The sequence below is a fragment of the Notothenia rossii genome, assembly GCF_949606895.1.
Source record: "Notothenia rossii genome assembly, chromosome: 4".
Lineage (NCBI taxonomy): Eukaryota > Metazoa > Chordata > Actinopteri > Perciformes > Nototheniidae > Notothenia > Notothenia rossii.
In genome coordinates this window covers 75165544-75186239 of record NC_136902.1, presented here as the reverse complement: position 1 = coordinate 75186239, position 20696 = coordinate 75165544, and the positions used below count along the sequence as shown (strand labels likewise).

At 42.3% G+C, this 20696-nt stretch overlaps 2 protein-coding genes and 1 long non-coding RNA gene across 4 annotated transcripts; 2 read left to right on the top strand and 1 right to left on the bottom strand.

Annotated features, from left to right (window-relative positions):
* Positions 1–1350: 1350 nt before the first annotated feature.
* LOC307037462 (extracellular calcium-sensing receptor-like) lies at positions 1351–5088 on the top strand (the record flags this gene model as incomplete). The annotated part of the gene is made up of 6 exons (XM_079678346.1): positions 1351–1583; positions 1765–2062; positions 2197–2991; positions 3161–3388; positions 3593–3716; positions 4181–5088. The coding sequence occupies 6 exons, from the start codon at positions 1351–1353 to the stop codon at positions 5086–5088; spliced, it is 2586 nt and encodes an 861-aa protein (XP_079534472.1).
* On the bottom strand, positions 3273–7157 carry LOC307037484. Of its 2 annotated transcripts, none has more exons than XR_013807707.1 (3): positions 7093–7157; positions 4164–4238; positions 3273–3805 (listed from the first exon to the last, which is right to left on the bottom strand). It is a non-coding gene; the product is annotated as an uncharacterized lncRNA (long non-coding RNA). The 2 variants fall into 2 exon arrangements; XR_013807708.1 differs by having other exon boundaries at positions 3273–3675.
* An 8220-nt stretch (positions 7158–15377) lies between these two features.
* LOC307037463 (extracellular calcium-sensing receptor-like) lies at positions 15378–19111 on the top strand (the record flags this gene model as incomplete). Its single annotated transcript, XM_079678347.1, has 6 exons — positions 15378–15610; positions 15782–16079; positions 16215–17009; positions 17179–17406; positions 17611–17734; positions 18204–19111. The coding sequence occupies 6 exons, from the start codon at positions 15378–15380 to the stop codon at positions 19109–19111; spliced, it is 2586 nt and encodes an 861-aa protein (XP_079534473.1).
* Between the last annotated feature and the right edge of the window lie 1585 nt (positions 19112–20696).

Genomic DNA, 20696 nt, shown 5'->3' with positions numbered 1-20696 from the left:
AATTAAGCCCGCCACAGTTCCGCCGCTGCGAGACTCAGGCGCTCGCAGTTCACACGTGTACTCCACTAGCACTAGCTGGCATTAACTATAAAAGGCAACTTGGAAATAGGCCATGGATTTGAGAGGGGTCTGCCTGCAGACCTCCACTCTCAGGACAGTTCCGGTGCAGACCTCCACTCTCAGGATACCTCCACTGTCAGTACAGGAAGTGACGATTCTGACGTGTGCTAGCTAATAGTGATGCGAATGATAGCTAATTCCTAATAGCAGTATGTGTGTTGTTTGTACAGTGCTACTTATATGTTATGTAAGGCCTGCATACTTATATGTGTTTTATTTCTGTTTTGTTACAGTTTTACAAAGTAAAAGAAGAACAGTAAAGTCAAGAAAGAAAACCTTGCATCTTTATTGGAGGACTTTTAAATGTTAGCTAACTGTCTTGCTACGCATAGGGATACGCGCTATAAGGGCAGAACAGTTCAATCAATCTCAGTGATGAAAAGTGATACTGTACTGATATTAACTACAATACAAGGTGTCCCTATATATATATATATATATATAGGGACACCTTGTATATATATGGACACAGGCCGCGGGGGGGACACCCGAGACCGGGCAATGTCCCCGGTAGAAACCGGGTGAAATAGCCAAAAATAATAATAATAATAATAAAACCGGGGAAAATAGGGGGGAAAGTGAAAAAAAGTGTCCAAAAATAGGCACTCGTGAGGCGGGCAGAGTCCCCTGTCAACTCCCGTAACATTCCTCCATGGTGTCATTTGAGCTAAAAACTTTTACGAGAACCAGGCTGGGGGGGTCAAAAGGGCTTGACCAAGGCCGACCCAAAGTGCACGGTGGGCGGACTCATCACCTCCATGATGACTCTCCATTGTGATTTGAAAAATTCCATCAAACGAGTCTTTCGGTGGGAGGGAAAAAAAAAGTGTTCGTCAGAATCGTCAATTCCTGTACTGACAGTGGAGGTGTCCTGAGAGTGCAGCCTACACCGGAACTGTCCTGAGAGTGGAGGTCTGCAGGCAGGCTCCCATGATGGATTTTGGGTTAGAGAAGTTTCAAGATATGATCTTTTGAGAAATAATTGAATAATAGTTGTTTTTTTAAGCAGATAAATCGAGAGCACACAAGTACCAGTAAGTTTGGTAACGCAAATAACCCTTTTCCTGTTTGGCGCCTCCTTCCTTTGCCCCCAATTCCACAGAGATAAAACGTCAATGTTCCATTATTCTTTCCCAAGTAGCTCCAAAATATATAAATACAAGTGCCCAATTTAAATTTACATTGGGGTTCATGTGATGCCACTTAATTGTTTTGTCTCACTCTAACAGCATGTCATCCACACAGAGGTGGCCGGAGCAGGGATGGGCACTCTTACATCTGTTGCTGATGGCATCTTTCTCTCGGGCTGAGGAGCCAGTGTGCACACAGAGAGGGGACCCTGAGATCCCTCAGATGTTTAAGGATGGGGACATAATGTTGGGGGGAATCTTCTCTTTCCACAGCAGCTGGAAGAACAGACGGGATTCCTACATGGACAAACCACTGCCACTGCAATGCACCAGGTAACAGTATACCATATCAATATTTTGCTTCAAATTTGCGAAAGGGTATAACATTGAATATTTAAATGAAGATATACTCCTGTTGTGTTTGATTTTATCATCAAATACTTCCATGTACTGTGCCACTCTTTCTACTGCATGGACCTTTTGTAACTAATTATTATTATCTGTTTGCATCAAGCTTGGATTTCAGAGGGTTCAAGTTTGCCCAGGCTATGCTATTTGCCGTAGAGGAGATTAATAACAGCACAGACCTATTGCCTGGCATCTCTCTGGGCTATAGGATCTATGATTCCTGTGGCTCAATTGCCAAAAGTGTGAGGGTTGCATTGGCCTTTGCAAATGGTAATGAAGTTGTATCACAACCCTCTGAAGTACCATGTACAAGACCTGCCCAAGTGCAGGCCATTATTGGAGAAACTTCTTCGTCTCCTTGCATGGCTATAGCTACTGCCATCGGACCCTTTCACATTCCAATGGTGGGTAAGATTGTTTGATATTGTTAACATTCAACTATTGCAACTATGTATAGCAAAAGGGATTGTAGTTGGCTGTATAACTACTTTATATCCTGAATCTTTACGTTGGGATATAACTTGTTTTTTTCTTTTAGATCAGCCACTTTGCTACTTGTGCCTGTCTCAGTGATAAATCCAAGTACCCATCCTTCCTCAGAACAATACCCAGTGACTACTACCAGAGCAGAGGCCTGGCACAGCTGGTTAAGCATTTTGGTTGGACTTGGGTTGGAGCTATTAGAACAAATGATGATTATGGAAACAACGGTATGGCCACATTCACAGAAACGGCCCAGCAGCTTGGCATCTGTCTTGAGTACTCGGTGTCCTTCTTTAGAACCGATCCACCAGACAAAATACAAAAGATAATTGACATTATCAAGGCTTCCACTTCCAAGGTGATCATTGCTTTCCTCTCCCACAAGGATTTGGATGTGATACTACTTAATCTTTCTCACCACAACTTGACTGGGTACCAGTGGATAGGCTCTGAGAGCTGGATCTTTGATTCACAAACTGCAGCCGTGGATAAGCATCACATTCTAGACGGTGCTATCGGCCTGTCCATCCCCGAAGCACATGTCAGTGGCATGAGGGAGTTCATGTTGGATGTGAGGCCGCTCATTGTATCTAGTAATGAAATGTTTACAACGTTTTATGAGACGTTATTTAGCTGTAAGTTCAAGCAGTCAAAGTCTTCATCAAGAAACCAGAAAGAATGTACTGGACGTGAAGATTTGACTGAAGTGCAAAACAGCTTCACCGATATGTCTCTAATGCCTATCTTTAACAATGTCTATAAAGGAGTGTATGCTGCGGCCCACGCACTTCATTTGATCCTCAGCTGTAACAAAACATGTAACACCAAGGTGCAGCTAGATCCATATACGGTGAGTTGAACACCCATGTTACTGAAGTTTTTACATCAAATCACATCAACAAGGAACATGTTTACAATAACCTAAATTAAACTTTTGCTGTCTATCATGCTGTTAAAACACTTGGACCACAACACATTCTTCAAAATATGTTCTGCATTGGCAGATATATGTTTTTCAGATTTTACAGCACATAAGAACTATTCAATTTAAAACAAAGGAAGGAGAAGAGGTTTACTTCAATGAAAATGGAGACCCAGCAGCAAAGTATGAAATTATAAATTGGAAGCCAAGAGAAAATGACATTGTGGAGTTTGTCACAGTTGGCCTTTATGATGCATCTTTACCTGAAAACAAACAGCTACATCTTCAAAATGAGTCTATAACTTGGACACAGAACTCCCAACAGGTAAAATACTCTAAGTTCACTGTCGTTGGTAATTACAGTCTTTTTGTTTCATTATAAATATGAAATTGACACTGTTCGTCATGCACGTCATAATGTATGGTTTTTATGCATCAACATTTTAAATAGAAATATGCAAAGGCAACACAGTATTCAAAGTGAAGGCCGATCTTTTTCTTTCTTCTCATAGTCGATTTGATCCCACAGGTGCCTGTGTCAGTTTGCAGTGAAAAATGTCTTCCAGGAACTCGCAAGGTTCTCCAGAAAGGAATGCCTGTCTGCTGCTATGACTGTATAAGATGTGCAGAGGGAGACATCAGCAACATTACAGGTGTAGTTACATGAATGCAAGACAAAACATGTATTGTTCATTTTAAGAAATTGCAGTGGGTTTTTGGGGGATTTCAAAACCATGCAGTCCTTTAAGAAGAAAAAAACACAATATCGTTACATACCACATATAATTGCAAATGATACATATACAGATACTGAGACAGAATTCTGAAGTAAGCTATATAAATATATGCAAAAGTCTTCCTAAGGATTAATGCATTATGTTAAAGCACCAATGGAAAATAAATGTTTCTACTTCAAGTATAAAAATAAAAAATGTAATTATTCATAGAAATTCATAGAAATCCCTGGGAAGAACTTGTGATTGTAAAAATAAGCAAAACATGTTATATGCTTATCATGTGCTGTACTGTCTTGTATGCTAAGAAAATATGCAACGTAAGGACAAATACAACATTTAAAAAAAATTATTCATTATGTTTACCTCATTTTTTTCTTCAGATTCTGTCACCTGTGTGCGGTGTCACCCAGAGTTCTGGTCAAATGAAAGAAGAGATGCCTGTGTAAAGAAGGAGGCAGAGTTTCTGTCATATGAAGAGATTATGGGAGCGCTGCTCACTGCAGCATCCTTATTTGGAACATGCATCACAGCTGTTGTGGCATTGATTTTCTTCAGATACAGGAAAACTCCAATTGTCAGGGCTAACAACTCTGAGCTGAGCTTCCTGCTGCTGTTCTCCTTGACTCTATGTTTCCTGTGTTCTCTGACCTTCATCGGTCGGCCCTCAGATTTGTCGTGCATGCTGCGACACACAGCATTCGGCATCACCTTTGTCCTCTGTATCTCTTGTGTTCTGGGGAAAACTATAGTGGTGCTAATGGCCTTCAGGGCTACACTTCCAGGCAGTAATATGATGAAGTGGTTTGGGCCTGCCCAGCAGAAACTAACTGTTCTGGGTTTCACTCTAATACAAGTAATGATATGTATCCTCTGGTTAACAATTTCTCCTCCTTTTCCTTTTAAGAATTTTAAAGACTTCAAAGACAAAATAATCTTAGAGTGTGCTTTGGGCTCAGCTTTGGGCTTTTGGTCTGTACTTGGGTACATAGGACTACTGGCCATTTTATGTTTCATTCTTGCTTTTCTGGCTCGGAAACTGCCTGATAACTTTAATGAAGCCAAGTTTATAACATTTAGCATGCTGATATTCTGCGCTGTATGGATCACTTTCATCCCAGCGTATGTAAGCTCTCCTGGAAAGTTTAGTGTTGCTGTAGAGATATTTGCTATTCTGTCCTCCAGTTTTGGACTGCTGATTTGTATTTTCATCCCAAAATGTTATATCATCTTACTCAAACCAGAGAGGAATACAAAAAAATATATAATGGGAAAGGGAGCCCTAAAATAATTATGGAACCCTACAATTATATTAGTTTATTTTAGTGTTTCCAACTGTGAGTTATTTTACTGTGTAACTTATCATATGGAGATGACTCCTTTTAATAGAATGCAATGTACCATCATTTCAACCAGTGTGTATATATGCAAGTAAGAAAATAATACCATTATTTGCAGACCCAAAATACCAATCTCCTATGTGATTTCAGATGAATTGCCAGAGATTGTTATTTGAATAATAAAATCAACATTGTCTCGCATAAAACATTTGACTAAACTTAAATTTCATCTTGTCTCCTGAGACGTCTTTTCAAACAGGAAAATGCCCTTCTTGTTATTGATGGTGTATAAAGGGGTGTCATGAGCTCTCAAGCAGATTGGCGTGACCTGAAGAGCACCGCCATGTCCTAACTGAGGCCGCTCCTTTTGGTTCCGCTAATGGGGAAGGGGGACTCTGTGTGCTGATTGCAAGACTCAGCACAACCGCCTGAACTGTTCCAAGATGGTGACCTTGTTATTGGAGGCATTTTTTCATTCTGCACAAGGCAGGATTACGTAATTAACACATTTCAGACATTTCTAGGAGTATGGAAAGGTAAAAAGTATGTATTTTTAGGCCTATTTTCAACGTCATATGTTCATTGTACTGTATTTGAGACTCAACACAAATGTATTATTTTGTTCTATCTTTCACAACACCCTAGCTTCAATTTTTGAGAATTCAAATTTTCTCAAGCATTGATTTTTGCTATCAATGAGATCAACAAAATCCTGACATGCTCCCTAATGTTAAACTTGGCTACAGTATCTATAATAACTGTGGAACTATGGACATACTGAGAGCTGCACTGGCACTGGTGTCTAATTTACTCAGGCTATTTCCACTCGAAGCACTTTAACAAACTAACAAACTTCCTCTGAAGTTCACAGTGTCCCCAGCCTGCCTCCACACCTGTCCCCTCAGCCTATACTGGAAACTTCCCCTCAGGCCTGTTACATCATGATAATCATAATTATGCCCTATAAGATTTGACCATGATGTTGACTTTCGATCATAAACTTTCCACCCTGAAGTAAAGAAAGAAAGACTCATACTTTAGGTTTATATGCTTATGTTTTTAAACCTTTGGAAGCAATTAACTTAGATGTCAAATTATTCCTAGATAAGACCATACTCAGGGTTGCCAACTATTGGTACCTGGCTGGAGTGAGATTTTGATATCATGGGTTTGATTACACATATGCGCACTAAATGACTGCTATCGTGTCAGCAGCGGGACCTTAGCAAATATATAGGATATATATACAATATATACAAATACACAATATTGGACACAGACTATAAAGGGCACAAAGTTTCATTCGCTAATGAAAGTCAAACACATGTTTGTTTCCACTGTTTTATTGTGTGCCTGTCGTGATAAGCAATCAATTGACTTATCGTACTCTAAATAAAAATGAACTCGATAAATTGCTATTTACATGAGGATGTGACTAGCAGTTTGAAAGGATGTACTTGGTTTATTATTATATATTATCATTATGCCAGTGGTCTAAAATGGTCATACAACGGTGCCGACAATATTATCGTTTATCGCAATAATTTCCGGTAAAATGTATCCAACAAAATTAATTATCGTGAGAGGCCTATACATGAAACACACACACACAAGCAAATCTACAGACTTACTCCAAACTGCCAAATCTATTAATTAACACACTCTCACTCTCATATACTCTTTGACTCTATTTTGGCCTAGTAGAACAATAAGCAGCAGACTTTTACTTTTTTATCATTTCTACTGGATCTTAGATCTGCGCATGCCCAATACTTGCTGCTAGCTGCTATCGCTGCTATCGCTGCCATCACACTCCTCCCATTCCGCCTTTCATCATGCTGAAATACTCCATCTCACAGCTGCTGTCATTGACCAACTCCTCAGTCATCAGACATCTTGGACTCCTTCGTCGACCCCGCTACATTCACCGAAGCACCCGCCGCAGTTTTGTTTACCTTCAGCACGGACAATCCATTGCATCCATCTGCTCCACGCAACGCACTGTTGCACACATGACGCGTCACCAGAACGCAACTCCTACTGCTTCTCTTACACTCTCCCCCGCTCACCTACACTCCCAGCTGCACGGAATACCTGGAGCGGATCCCACTCCCCTCCGCCTCCCAACACATATCACAAGCCATTTCTCCCCACCATCAAGCCCCCCTCCTCTGCTCCACTGCCCCCCCTCTCATGCCCACCCCCGCGCTGCTAACCTAGACAACCTCATACCTCTCCAGCCTGCCACCACCCCTACAACCCCCCACTTCACCAATTTTGCCCTTCTAAATATACGGTCACTCAACAATAAAGCCCACATCCTTCACGAACTCATCCTGGACAAATCCATCGACTTCCTTCTGCTCACTGAAACCTGGCAACAACCCAATGACTTCTTCTCGCTTAATCAAACATCCCCCCCTGGTTTTAATTACATCACTAAACCCCGCCCCTCACGCCGTGGTGGTGGGCTGGCTGTCATCTACAACCAGAACATCCAGACTACAGAACTCACCCTCCCCTCAGTACCATCCTTCGAATTTCTCGCCTTCAAAACCCCTCCCTCACTGACAGTTATCCTCATTTACCGCCCCCCTAAACCACACCCCTCCTTCCTCTCTGATCTCACTGAACTCCTAACCATTGCTTCATCCCTCTCCCCACGTCTGTTACTCCTCGGTGACCTTAACATCCACATGGACTCCACCACCTGCAAACACGCTTTTGAATTTTCCTCCCTTCTGGACAATTTCTCATTTACACAACATGTCACCTTCCCCACCCACGATAAAGGACACATCCTTGACCTTGTCTGCTCCACCAACCTCACAGTACTCGACCTCCACCCCTGCCCCTTTCCCCTCTCTGACCACAAACTCATACAGTTCACCACCGCCTCCCCCGTCCGCCGCCCCCCTTCATCCAGGAACATCACTTTCCGTAATCTACGCTCTGTTGATCCCCAGCACCTCTCCGACGTGCTATCCTCTACTCTCCCCCTGGACTCGAACCTCAGCTCACCCGATGATCAACTCAACCACCTTAATTCAACCCTACTCGCCTCCCTCAATAGCTTGGCCCCTCTCAAAAGGAAAAATTTAATTTTTAAAACCTCCTCACCCTGGTTCACCCCTGCACTCCGTAAACTGAAGCAAACCGGCCGCCAGCTTGAACGCCTAACCATGAAATCATCCCTCACAATTCACCATGATTCCTACAAACTCCATCTCACTACCTACAGAGATGCCCTCAATGCCACAAAATCTGCTTACCTCTCCACCATCTTCATCGACCCCTCCCGTAACCCCAGGACCCTCTTCTCCACCGTCAACAAGCTCCTCAAACCCCGTGCTGACACCCTCTCTTCCTCCACTTCCACATGCAGTTCATTCCTCCAGTTTTTCTCTGACAAAATCACTGCCATTAATCACTCCCTATCCGCTGCATCTGACACACAAACATCTCCCCTAACATCCACCGCCACAATTCCTCCCTCCATCTCCCTTGACCTCCCGAGCCCTCCTCCCCACGGCATTCTCTCCCAGTTCACTCTGGTTACCCCCCCTGAAATACTCCAACTGATCAGCTCCTCCAAACCCACAACCTGCTCGCTTGACCCTCTACCCACCCCTCTTCTGAAGTCCTGCCTCCCCGTCCTTTGCCCCTACATTGTCAACCTTTTCAACTCCTCCCTGTCCCAAGGAACCGTTCCCTCTGCCTTCAAAACTGCTGCTGTCACTCCCATCCTCAAGAAACCCGGTCTGGATCCCTCCTCCCTCAGTAATTACCGCCCCATCTCCAACCTCCCCTTTCTCTCTAAAACAATAGAACGCATCATCTCCAAACAACTCCACCGCCATCTCCAAAAAAATGACCTTTTTGAACCCCTTCAGTCTGGTTTTTGTCCTCACCACAGCACAGAAACGGCACTCATCAAAGTCCTCAATTCCCTCCTCACCTCTGCTGACACCTGTTCCCTCAACATCCTCATCCTCCTTGACCTGAGTGCAGCCTTCGATACCGTGAGCCACACCATCCTGCTTACCCGACTCTGGGATATCGGTATCGAAGGTACTGCACTCAGGTGGCTCCAGTCCTACCTCTCCGACAGATCCCACTTCATCTCCCTCAACAATCACTCCTCTACCACAGCTTCAGTCACCGAAGGTGTTCCCCAAGGTTCAGTACTCGGCCCCCTCCTCTTCATCATCTACATCCTCCCCCTTGGTCAGATTCTCCGCCATCACAACCTGGACTTTCACTGCTATGCTGACGACACACAGATCTACCTCAGCACCAAATCCCCCCACAACCCCCCTCTCACACACATTGAATCCTGTCTGACTGCAATAAAATCCTGGATGCAACACAACTTCCTCAAACTCAACAACAATAAAACTGAACTCCTCCTCATCGGCTCCAAATCCACCCTCAGCAAAACCCCCAACCTGACACTCACCATCGATGGCACCCCTGTTTCCCCCTCCACCCAGGCACGCAACCTTGGCGTGATATTCGACCCCCCCCTCTCCCTCGACCCCCACATCCGCCAAGTTGTAAAAACCTCATTTTTCCACCTCCGCAATATCGCCAAACTCCGTCCCTCTCTCACCCGCCCCGCAGCTGAGCGACTCATTCACGCCTTCATCTCCTCCCGCCTTGACTATTGCAACTCACTCCTCTTCGGCATCAGCACAACATCCCTCAACAGACTCCAGCGTGTCCAGAACGCAGCCGCCAGACTCCTCACCCACACCAAATCATGGCATCACATCACCCCGGTCCTCAAAGAACTCCACTGGCTTCCCGTCTCACACCGCATTCACTACAAACTCCTGGTCCTCACCTATAAAGCCCTCCACCATCTGGCCCCCCCCTACCTCACTGAACTCCTCATCCTCTACCAACCACCCCAGTCCCTCAGATCCACCTCAGCCGGTTTGCTCTCAATCCCCAAGGCCAAACTCCGGAGCTTCGGGGACAGAGCCTTCTCTGTGGCAGCCCCGAAGCTCTGGAACTCCCTCCCCCAAGACCTCCGTGAGTCTGATTCCCTCACCCTGTTCCAGTCCCGTCTCAAAACCCACCTCTTCAACTCTGCTTATCCTTAAACCCGCCCCTCCCCCCTCTGAACCAACATCCTCCTGACTGCTTTTCTGTTTTTGTTTTGTTTTTGTTTGTGTTTTTGTTCTTGTTTTGTTTGTCGACCTGACTCATAATGTAAAGCGTCTTTGGGTCTAGAAAAGCGCTATATAAATCCCATTTATTATTATTAATACGGGTCGGGGATAAACCAACCGGCTCCCACTGCTCTGCTGTCTGTTAACGTTGTTAAGAGTGGTAGGGGTGGGGAGGGAGCGGATCGACAGCTTGGGCAGCTGTCAAATCAACATTGTAAATAAACAACCAAAAACGATCGCCGGTCCATTTTGTTTTTGGCGTGAGAATAGTCTGGGCAGCGTGAGAGCATGAAATTGAGAGTGAAAGCGTGTGTCACACGCCAGATGCGTGAGAGTTGGCAACCCTGCCATACTGTTAGGCTTTGACAGAAACTTCACAATAAGATACAAGTGAAAAATAAAAGTGATAGAACATTTACCAACGTTATAGTATTGGTAATGTTTCACAATGTGTGCATGTCATTGGCGAACCGTCTCTATCACAACTGGACCTTCTGTAGACACACACACACCCTCCGCCGCCACCGCCGCTCCCGCGCCATTATAATGTCCGTCTTTTCACTGAATTGTCGTCTTAAAAAGGGTAGGCCTACTCACAACAATTCCGCAACAACATATTTTTCACCTGTTGCACTTGCCATTTCAACGTTAAAAACAATAAAACGGCATGAATTGCTTCGTGGCATTTATCTACATCCTCTGTCTCGAGCCAGTGAACTACCGGGTCTTCTAGAATACCCTGGAACCGAGGAAAACTCTGAAAGAATACGCCCATTGGCTACAAATCAATATATGATTGGTCGATCAAACTGTCAATCCAAAGGTACGCTCTCTTTCAGTGCAACGGCCAGAGCATTCTATCAAGGATATTGAATACCTTGGTTGAAGGATATTCTACACAGAGACCCAGAACAAGATCTGATTGGTTGCTTTTTTTTCCTAACACAAAACCACTGAAATGCGTGGTGCTTGGACCGAGAAGGACAAACAAATCAACATAACACTGTAATATTCAGTGTTGGGCAAGTTACTTTTAAAAAGTAACTAGTTATAGTTATAGTTACTGCTCTAAAAAAGTAACTAGTTACTTTATTAGTTACTAAATTATAAAAGTAACTAGTAACACGTTACTTTACTTTAAAAATAATAACAATAAAAATACAAGTTTTTGTGTTGTTCTGTGGCACAGTAAGAGAAAAGACAACTCCCCATCATTGTAGCAATTATCATTATGAAATGTAGTGGAACAATAAAACACAAAATATATGTTTAGACATTTTGACAGGCATCTTTATTGTAGCCTCAACAATCAAGTGGACAATGCTTTCTGTCCTGCACACAGTTTACATTTGACCGTAATATTGTTTACGTCCTTTATCCCCACAAATTGAAAATAGTGGTTATATTTCCAAGTTGCAAATGCGTTGCTGCTCTCGCTGATAGGCCTACTTGCATCTGCCATTGTGTGTGTGTGTGTGCTGGTGGTGAGCGTTGCAGTGTGTGTGTGTGTGTGTTAGCATTAGCAAGTGTTCGTGCGTGTGTATTTTCCCCATAAGGCAAGACCCGCCCAACTCTGTCTCTGATTGGCTTACCCTGAAATGTTACCCCGCGTTAACCAATCATCACTCCTCTCTGGTTACTTTCACTTTTCCATGGTGCTGTGAGAGGACATCGCTGTATTCGCCTGTAAGTTACATCCGCAGGGAGATTCGGTTCAGTTCCATCACATAATGTAACACAGTAACGCACCCATTTAAATCACAGTAACTATAACGGCGTTACTTAATGGGAATAGGTAACTAGTAACGCTATTAGTTACAGCAAAAAGTAGTTAGCATATTAATAATGCTCTATTTGTTTAACCTGTTCTACACCGCACCCCTGATACTGGGGGGAAAAACGGGTCATCAGCAGGAAACAGCGTCTGAGGGCATCTTAATATTCAATAAACTATGAATGTTTTATATCCATGTAACGGGAAGAAACTCAGCTAACTTATCTTCTTCTTTTAAAACACAAAGCTAGCGCTGAGCCTATGAATTAGCCATGAGCGAAAAATGCTAACAGCGTTTTGCACAGAAACTCACTCATAATACCCTTATTACTTACCGTAGCTGCACGTCCAATCCATCGATCTGATCGTGAGGATACACAGAATCGATTGGTACCTACATTATCACTCCATGATAAGAACTCGAAGATATTAACACTAGGACCGCCAGAGGTTGCTGTATACCTAAAACCGCCAACGGGTAAAATGTACCCGCTATTGATTTTCAAGGCACAATGTTCTTTTATTTATCATACAGAACAGTGAGTTTTGATCGCACAGGGATGAAACTTATACCAATATAATCTGTGGACTCTCAGCTTTTCATATGATATAGGTTGTGCAGTTAACATGACATTTAAAATGTCGCTAAGAGTGCTGATTTAAACGCTTGGTGTTAGACTTGTGTTTTGTTTAGGTACACATCTCTCTATCGCTCTCTATCGATATATCTGTAATGTTCTGTTCTATGAACATATAATTGTCTACATAAATAGACGACGCAGACTACTTCTCTCATTCCTAGTGTCCATCTTTATTCAACTGGCACGTAACCTGCACGCATGCATTACGTCCTCAACGTGAGCTCAGTCATCCAAGATCTTGTATTCTCCAAGATGTTACACTATCTATTACTATCTATCTGTCTATCTCTCTCTCTATCCATCTATCAATATATCTATCTATCTATCCCTCTCTCTCTCAATCTATCTCTCTATCTATAAGGAACCGCAGTAGACAAAAGGCGTTGCTATAGCAACACGTCAGGTTTACGCTGTATTTTCTATGAGGTAAATATTACCCGCTGGCGGATATAGGTATAAATGGAATTTTTTTGGGCGATTTTTTCAATCTGACTTCATATTGACAATTTTCAACAACAGAGGGTGCTACATAACACACTTTCAGGAAAAGACACGGACTGGGAGACTTTAATATGTTATTGAACAAAAGTTACATACAATCAAAAAACAGCTGCGGGTAAAATGTACCCGTTGGCGGTTCTAGTGTTAACAAGAACAGACATCAAAACATGTGGCGCTAGGTAGCTAGAAACGGCAAAATGGCTCACCTTTGTCGTTGTCTGGTCAAAAGTGGTCTTCAATGGCATTAAAACGATAAAAACGCTGCTGAAGTTAATCCATAGGTTAATACAATGTGTATGTGTCCCTTTGACATGATTTCTGATAATCCATATGCAATAAACCTGCTTTTCCGTTTCCAGATGTCAGAGCGAGAGATAGGTTCGCTCTGATGCAAACCTACATGCGTGAAGCCCCCGCCTTTTTTTGTTAACATTGGGGTGTATGTGGAAATCCCCCTTCGATTCTATTGGCTCTAGTGGTCAAAAAGAGATGTCAATCACCAAAATCAACAAATGGGTTCCAGAGAAACGGTAAAAACGCCCATTTCCACCCAAATCACCTCAGAGGTGGAGTTTTGTTTGCTAAACCTCTCTAAAAAGTTCAAATGTCACTTGTTTTGCATCAATCTTGATACAGGGTACTTATCATATGTTATACTTTGGATTCCTAAAGCTTTTAGTCTACCTTACCAAGGGTAGTTTTCACTATAAGTAAAAAATAAGTTTTGGATGGACACTATAATTTACAGTTTTTTACTATGTTCAATCTGAATTTTCTTTAAAATAAAAAACATCTATATTCATTCTGAATTTTCTACATCCAACTCACAGGTTTATCATTACTTTGAGAAAAAAGATTATTAATTTAACCCTTTTAGAAGGGAATATATGGTCATTTGTTCTGGGAATGTCATTGTGGAGCCTGAGACCTGAAAAACAGGTTCAGTGCTTGCTTAAAGGTTAACTGCTGAGAGTAGCAGTGCAGGAACTCTCAGGTAGGCTGACCGATGATTTGGAAGAGAGGGTCATCTGATTGTAGGTGTCAATGAAGACTAATCTGGCTGACGGTCAGCATAGATGGCCTACTGATGATCTGGCTGTGCATCCGCAAATATGGCATGGTGAATAGCTTTTTTCTAGGAAGAACCTCCTGCAAATGGCAAGGTGCAGGGGCGGACTGGCCATCGGGACGTTCGGGACGAATCCCGATGGGCCGATACTGAAGTGGGCCGGTTGGACGATATGGGACGGTCGGATAAGACCCCCCCCCCATCGACAATTTACTAGCGGTATTTACTTGCGGACCGAGGTGGGCCAGCGGTACCGAAGTGGGCCGGTCGAGAGTCCCGGGCGGATTTGTAGCCCCAGTTTTTCCCTGGCAAGGTGAGACATCGCCGAGGGATGTAAGGCTTACTGGTCAACAAGTCGACTGAAGGTTCACAGGGTTCAGAAGATACAAGATCAGTCAGAAAGTAGGTGAGCTAGCTGGCTCAGGGAAGGCAAGGCAGAAGGCATGATCCGAATGGCTACCGAGGCCATCGGCTTCCTCTCCTGCACATTTCTTTAGATCAATGTTATGCTTTTTTATTTATGCATTTTATATCTAATAATTAGGCAGATTTATTAAAAAACAAAACTATTTACTGAAGTTGAAGCTGCCAAACCAAAAACATACCATCCAGGCCCGCCCCTCCCTACACGCAGATCACGCAGAACTGCGTGGGGCCTCATCTCAAGTGCAAAAGCGCTTAAATTAAGCGCGCCACAGTTCCGCCGCTGCGAGGCTCCGGCGCTCACAGTTCACGCTCGTACTGCACTAGCACTAGCTGGCTTTAACTATAAAAGGCAACTTGGAAATAGGCCATGGATTTTGGGTTAGAGAAGTTTCAAGATATGATCTTTTGAGAAGTAATTGAATAATAGTTGTTTTTTTATGCAGATAAATCGAGAGCAAACAAGTACCAGTAAGTTTGGTAACGCAAATAACCCTTTTCCTGTTTGGCGCCTCCTTCCTTTGCCCCCAAGTCCACAGAGATAAAACATCAATGTTCCATTATTCTTTCCCAAGTTATAAATACAAGTGCCCAATTTAAATTTACATTGGGGTTCATGTGATGCCAATGAATTGTTTTGGCTCACTCAAACAGTATGTCATCCACACAGAGGTGGCCAGAGCAGGGATGGGCACTCTTACATCTGTTGCTGGTGACATCTTTCTCTCAGGCTGAGGAGCCAGTGTGCACACAGAGAGGGGACCCTGAGATCCCTCAGATGTTTAAGGATGGGGACATAATGTTGGGGGGAATCTTCTCTTTCCACAGCAGCTGGAAGAACAGACGGGATTCCTACATGGACAAACCACTGCCACTGCAATGCACCAGGTAACAGTATACCATATCAATATTTTTGCTTCAAATTTCTGAAAGGGTATAACATTGAATATTTAAATGAAGATTTACTCCTGTTGTGTTTGATTTTATCATCAAATACTTCTAAGGACTTCTACTGCATGGACCTTTTGTAACTAAATATTATTAACTGTTTGCATCAAGCTTGGATTTCAGAGGGTTCCAGTTTGCCCAGGCTATGCTATTTGCCGTAGAGGAGATTAATAACAGCACAGACCTATTGCCTGGCATCTCTCTGGGCTATAGGATCTATGATTCCTGTGGCTCAATTGCCAAAAGTGTGAGGGTTGCATTGGCCTTTGCAAATGGTAATGAAGTTGTATCAAAACCCTCTGAAGTACCATGTACAAGACCTGCCCAAGTGCAGGCCATTATGGGAGAAACTTCTTCCTCTCCTTGCATGGCTATGGCTACTGCAATCGGACCCTTTTATATTCCAATGGTGGGTATGATTTTTTGATATTACTAATATTCAACTATTGCAACTATGTATAGCAAAAGGGATTGTAGTTGGCTGTATAACTACTTTATATCCTGAATCTTTACGTTGGGATATAACTTGTTTTTTTTCTTTTAGATCAGCCACTTTGCTACTTGTGCCTGTCTCAGTGATAAATCCAAGTACCCATCCTTCCTCAGAACAATACCCAGTGACTACTACCAGAGCAGAGCCCTGGCACAGCTGGTTAAGCATTTTGGTTGGACTTGGGTTGGAGCTATTAGAACAAATGATGATTATGGAAACAACGGTATGGCCACATTCACAGAAACGGCCCAGCAGCTTGGCATCTGTCTTGAGTACTCGGTGTCCTTCTTTAGAACCGATCCACCAGACAAAATACAAAAGATAATTGACATTATCAAAGCTTCCACTTCCAAAGTGATCATTGCTTTCCTCTCCTACATGGATTTGGAAGTCATACTACATGAATTTTCTCACCTCAACTTGACTGGGTACCAGTGGGTAGGCTCTGAGAGCTGGATCTTTGATTCTCAAACTGCAGTCGTGGATAAGCATCACATTCTAGACGGTGCTATAGGCCTGTCCATCCCCAAAGCACATGTCAGTGGCATGAGGGAGTTCATGTTGGATGTGAGGCCGCTCAATGTATCTAGTAATGAAATGTTTACAACGTTTTATGAGACGTTATTTAGTTGTAAGTTCAAGCAGTCAAAGTCTTCGTCAAGAAATCAGAAAGAATGTACTGGACGTGAAGATTTGACTGAAGTGCAAAACAGCTTCACCGATATGTCTCTGATGCCTATCTTTAACAATGTCTATAAAGGAGTGTATGCTGCGGCCCACGCACTTCATTTTATCCTCAGCTGTAACAAAACATGTAACACTAAGGTGCAGCTAGATCCATCTACGGTGAGTTGAACACCAATGTTACTGAATTTTTTACATAAAATCACATCAACAAGGAACATGTTTACAATAACGTAAATTAAACTTTTGCTGTCTCTCATGCTGTTAAAACACTTGGACCACAACACATTCTTCAAGTTATGTTCTGCATTGACGGATATTTGTTTTTCAGATTTTACAGCACATAAGAACTATTCAGTTTAAAACAAAGGAAGGAGAAGAGGTTTACTTCAATGAAAATGGAGACCCAGCAGCAAAGTATGAAATTATAAATTGGAAGCCAAGAGAAAATTACATTGTGGAGTTTGTCACAGTTGGCCTTTATGATGCATCTTTACCTGCAAACAAACAGCTACATCTGCAAAATGAGTCTATAACTTGGACGCAGAACTCCCAACAGGTAAAATACCGTAAGATCATTGTCATTGCTAATTATACTTATTTTGTTTCATTATAAATATGAAATTGACACTGTTAGTCATGCACGTCATAATGTGTGTTTTTTATGCATCAACATTTTAAATAGAAATATGCAAAGGAAACACAGTAATCAAAGTGAAGGCCGATCTTTTTCTTTCTTCTCATAGTCGATTTGATCCCACAGGTGCCTGTGTCAGTTTGCAGTGAAAAATGTCTTCCAGGAAGCCGCAAGGTTCTCCAGAAAGGAATGCCTGTCTGCTGCTATGACTGTATAAGATGTGCAGAGGGAGACATCAGCAACATTACAGGTGTAGTTACATGAATGGAAGACAAAACATGTATTGTTCATTTTAAGAAATTGCAGTGAGTTTTTGGGGGATTTCAAAAACCATGCAGTCCTTTAAGAAGAAAAAAATACAATATTGTTACACAACTAATAATTGCAAATGATACATATACAGATACTGAGACAGAATTCTGAAGTCAGCTATATAAATATATACAAAAGTATTCCTAAGGATTAATGCATTATGTTAAAGCACCAATGTAAAATAAATGTTTCTACTTCAAGTCTACCTAAAATAAATCATTTCATTATTCATAGAAATTCATAGAAATCCCTGGGAAGATCTTGTGATTGTACAAATAAGCAACACATTGTATATACTTATTATGTGCTGTACTGTCTTGTATGCTTAGGAAATATGCAACGTAGGGACAAATACAACATTAAAAAATAATTATACATAATGTTGACCACATTTTTATTTTCTTCAGATTCTGTCACCTGTGTGCGGTGTCACCCTGAGTTCTGGTCAAATGAAAGAAGAGATGCCTGTGTAAAGAAGGAGGCAGAGTTTCTGTCATATGAAGAGATTATGGGAGCGCTGCTCACTGCAGCATCCTTATTTGGAACATGCATCACAGCTGTTGTGGCATTGATTTTCTTCAGATACAGGAAAACTCCAATTGTCAGGGCCAACAACTCTGAGCTGAGCTTCCTGCTGCTCTTCTCCTTGACTCTGTGTTTCCTGTGTTCTCTGACCTTCATCGGTCGGCCCTCAGATTTGTCCTGCATGCTGCGACACACAGCATTCGGCATCACCTTTGTCCTCTGTATCTCTTGTGTTCTGGGGAAAACTATCGTGGTGCTCATGGCCTTCAGGGCTACACTTCCAGGCAGTAATATGATGAAGTGGTTTGGGCCTGCCCAGCAGAAACTAACTGTTCTGGGTTTCACTCTAATACAAGTAATGATATGTATCCTCTGGTTAACAATTTCTCCTCCTTTTCTATTTAAGAATTTTAAAGACTTCAAAGACAAAATAATCTTAGAGTGTGCTTTAGGCTCAGCTTTGGGCTTTTGGTCTGTACTTGGGTACATAGGACTACTGGCCATTTTATGTTTCATTCTTGCTTTTCTGGCTCGGAAACTGCCTGATAACTTTAATGAAGCCAAGTTTATAACATTTAGCATGCTGATATTCTGCGCTGTATGGATCTCTTTCATCCCAGCGTATGTAAGCTCTCCTGGAAAGTTTAGTGTTGCTGTAGAGATATTTGCTATTCTGTCCTCCAGTTTTGCACTGCTGTTTTGTATTTTCATCCCAAAATGTTATATCATCTTACTCAAACCAGAGAGGAATACAAAAAAATATATAATGGGAAAGGGAGCCCTAAAATAATTATGGAACCCTACAATTTTATTTGTTTATTTTAGTGTTTCCAACTGTGAGTTGTTTTGCTGTGTAACGTAGCATATTGAGATGACTCCTTTTAATAGAATGCAATGTACCATCGTTTCAACTAATATATATGGAAGCCCATTTCCGCCCCTTAAAAAAATTATAATCCCCATGAAAAGTCATAATTATGAGTTAAAAAAGTCGAAATTATGAGATAAAAAGTCATAATGATGAGATAAGAAAGTCGAAATTATGAGATAGAAAGTCATAATAATGAGATAAAAAGTCATAATTATGAGATAAGAAAGTCGAAATAATTAGATAAAAAGTCATAATTATGAAATCCCCACAATGCTTTGCGCATTGACCAATTTTCAAATCTTTGGCGGAAATCGCGCTCCATTTAAGGCGGGGCCTCGCATATGACACACACCTGCACACCTGTTAGCCTGTTCCACAATTCTTAATTTTCCGAGGCTAGGAAGGATTCTTGCCTCGCTTCTGAAGGACCTGACTCAGAGGGACATGTGCTACCAAGCAAGCGTCCTCGACATTGAGAAACACCCCGATGCCGTGTCTCAATGTCGAGTAAAGCTGCTGCAGTGCCACTATTTCAAGTATACTACGTCATTGAGTGGCGCCAGAGCTGCTTCTTGCTTAAAATCCTTTCAAAGGTGCGTTTGCTTAGTACAACTCCATGTGAATCAGCAAGCAAATTAAGTCTTTCATCTGTTGTAAATCCACGTTTAAAGTAGTCCTCAATGTACTCACAATCCATTTCCGTGTCAAGATAAATAGGATAACTCGAGCCAAATAGCTGCTAGTTTGTCAATCAATCAATCAATGTTTATTTATATAGCCCAATATCACAAATGTTACATTTGTCTCAGTGGACTTCACAGTTTGTACAGAATATCAGTATGACAACACGACACCCTCTGTCCTTAGACCCTCACATCGTACAAGGAAAAACTTCAGGAGAAAACCCCACAGTTTAAAGGGAAAAATGGGAGAAACCTCAGGGAGAGCAACAGAGGAGGGATCCCTCTCCCAGGACGGACAGACGTGCAATAGATGCCGTGTGTAAATTGAAAAGATAATACATTTGTAACATAGGTAGTCCAAATGTTTGGAAATGCATGTGTGTATAATAGGAAGATGAATCCACGAGGATATCCATCCAGGACTTATGATCCAGGACCAAAGCCACGACTCAAGATCCAGGACTCGCGATCCATGACACAAGACCGCAGGATCATCCATGACTCCGGATCCCGGCGTATATAAACACCAAAAAGAAAGAAATTTGGGGAAGCTGGGTTAATCGGAACATGAGAGTACACAGGTATAGACAGAGAGAAGGAAGAAGTAAGATGTCCCCCAACAAACTAAGCCTATATCAGCAAAACTAGGGGCTGAATCTAATCAGCCCTAACTATAAGCTTTATCAAAAAGGAAGGTCTTAAGCGCACTCTTAAAAACGGATAGGGTGTCTGCCGTCCGAACACAAACTGGAAGCTGATTCCACAAAAGTGGAGCTTGATAAGAAAAGGCTCTGGCTCCCATTGTACTACAACCCTGCATT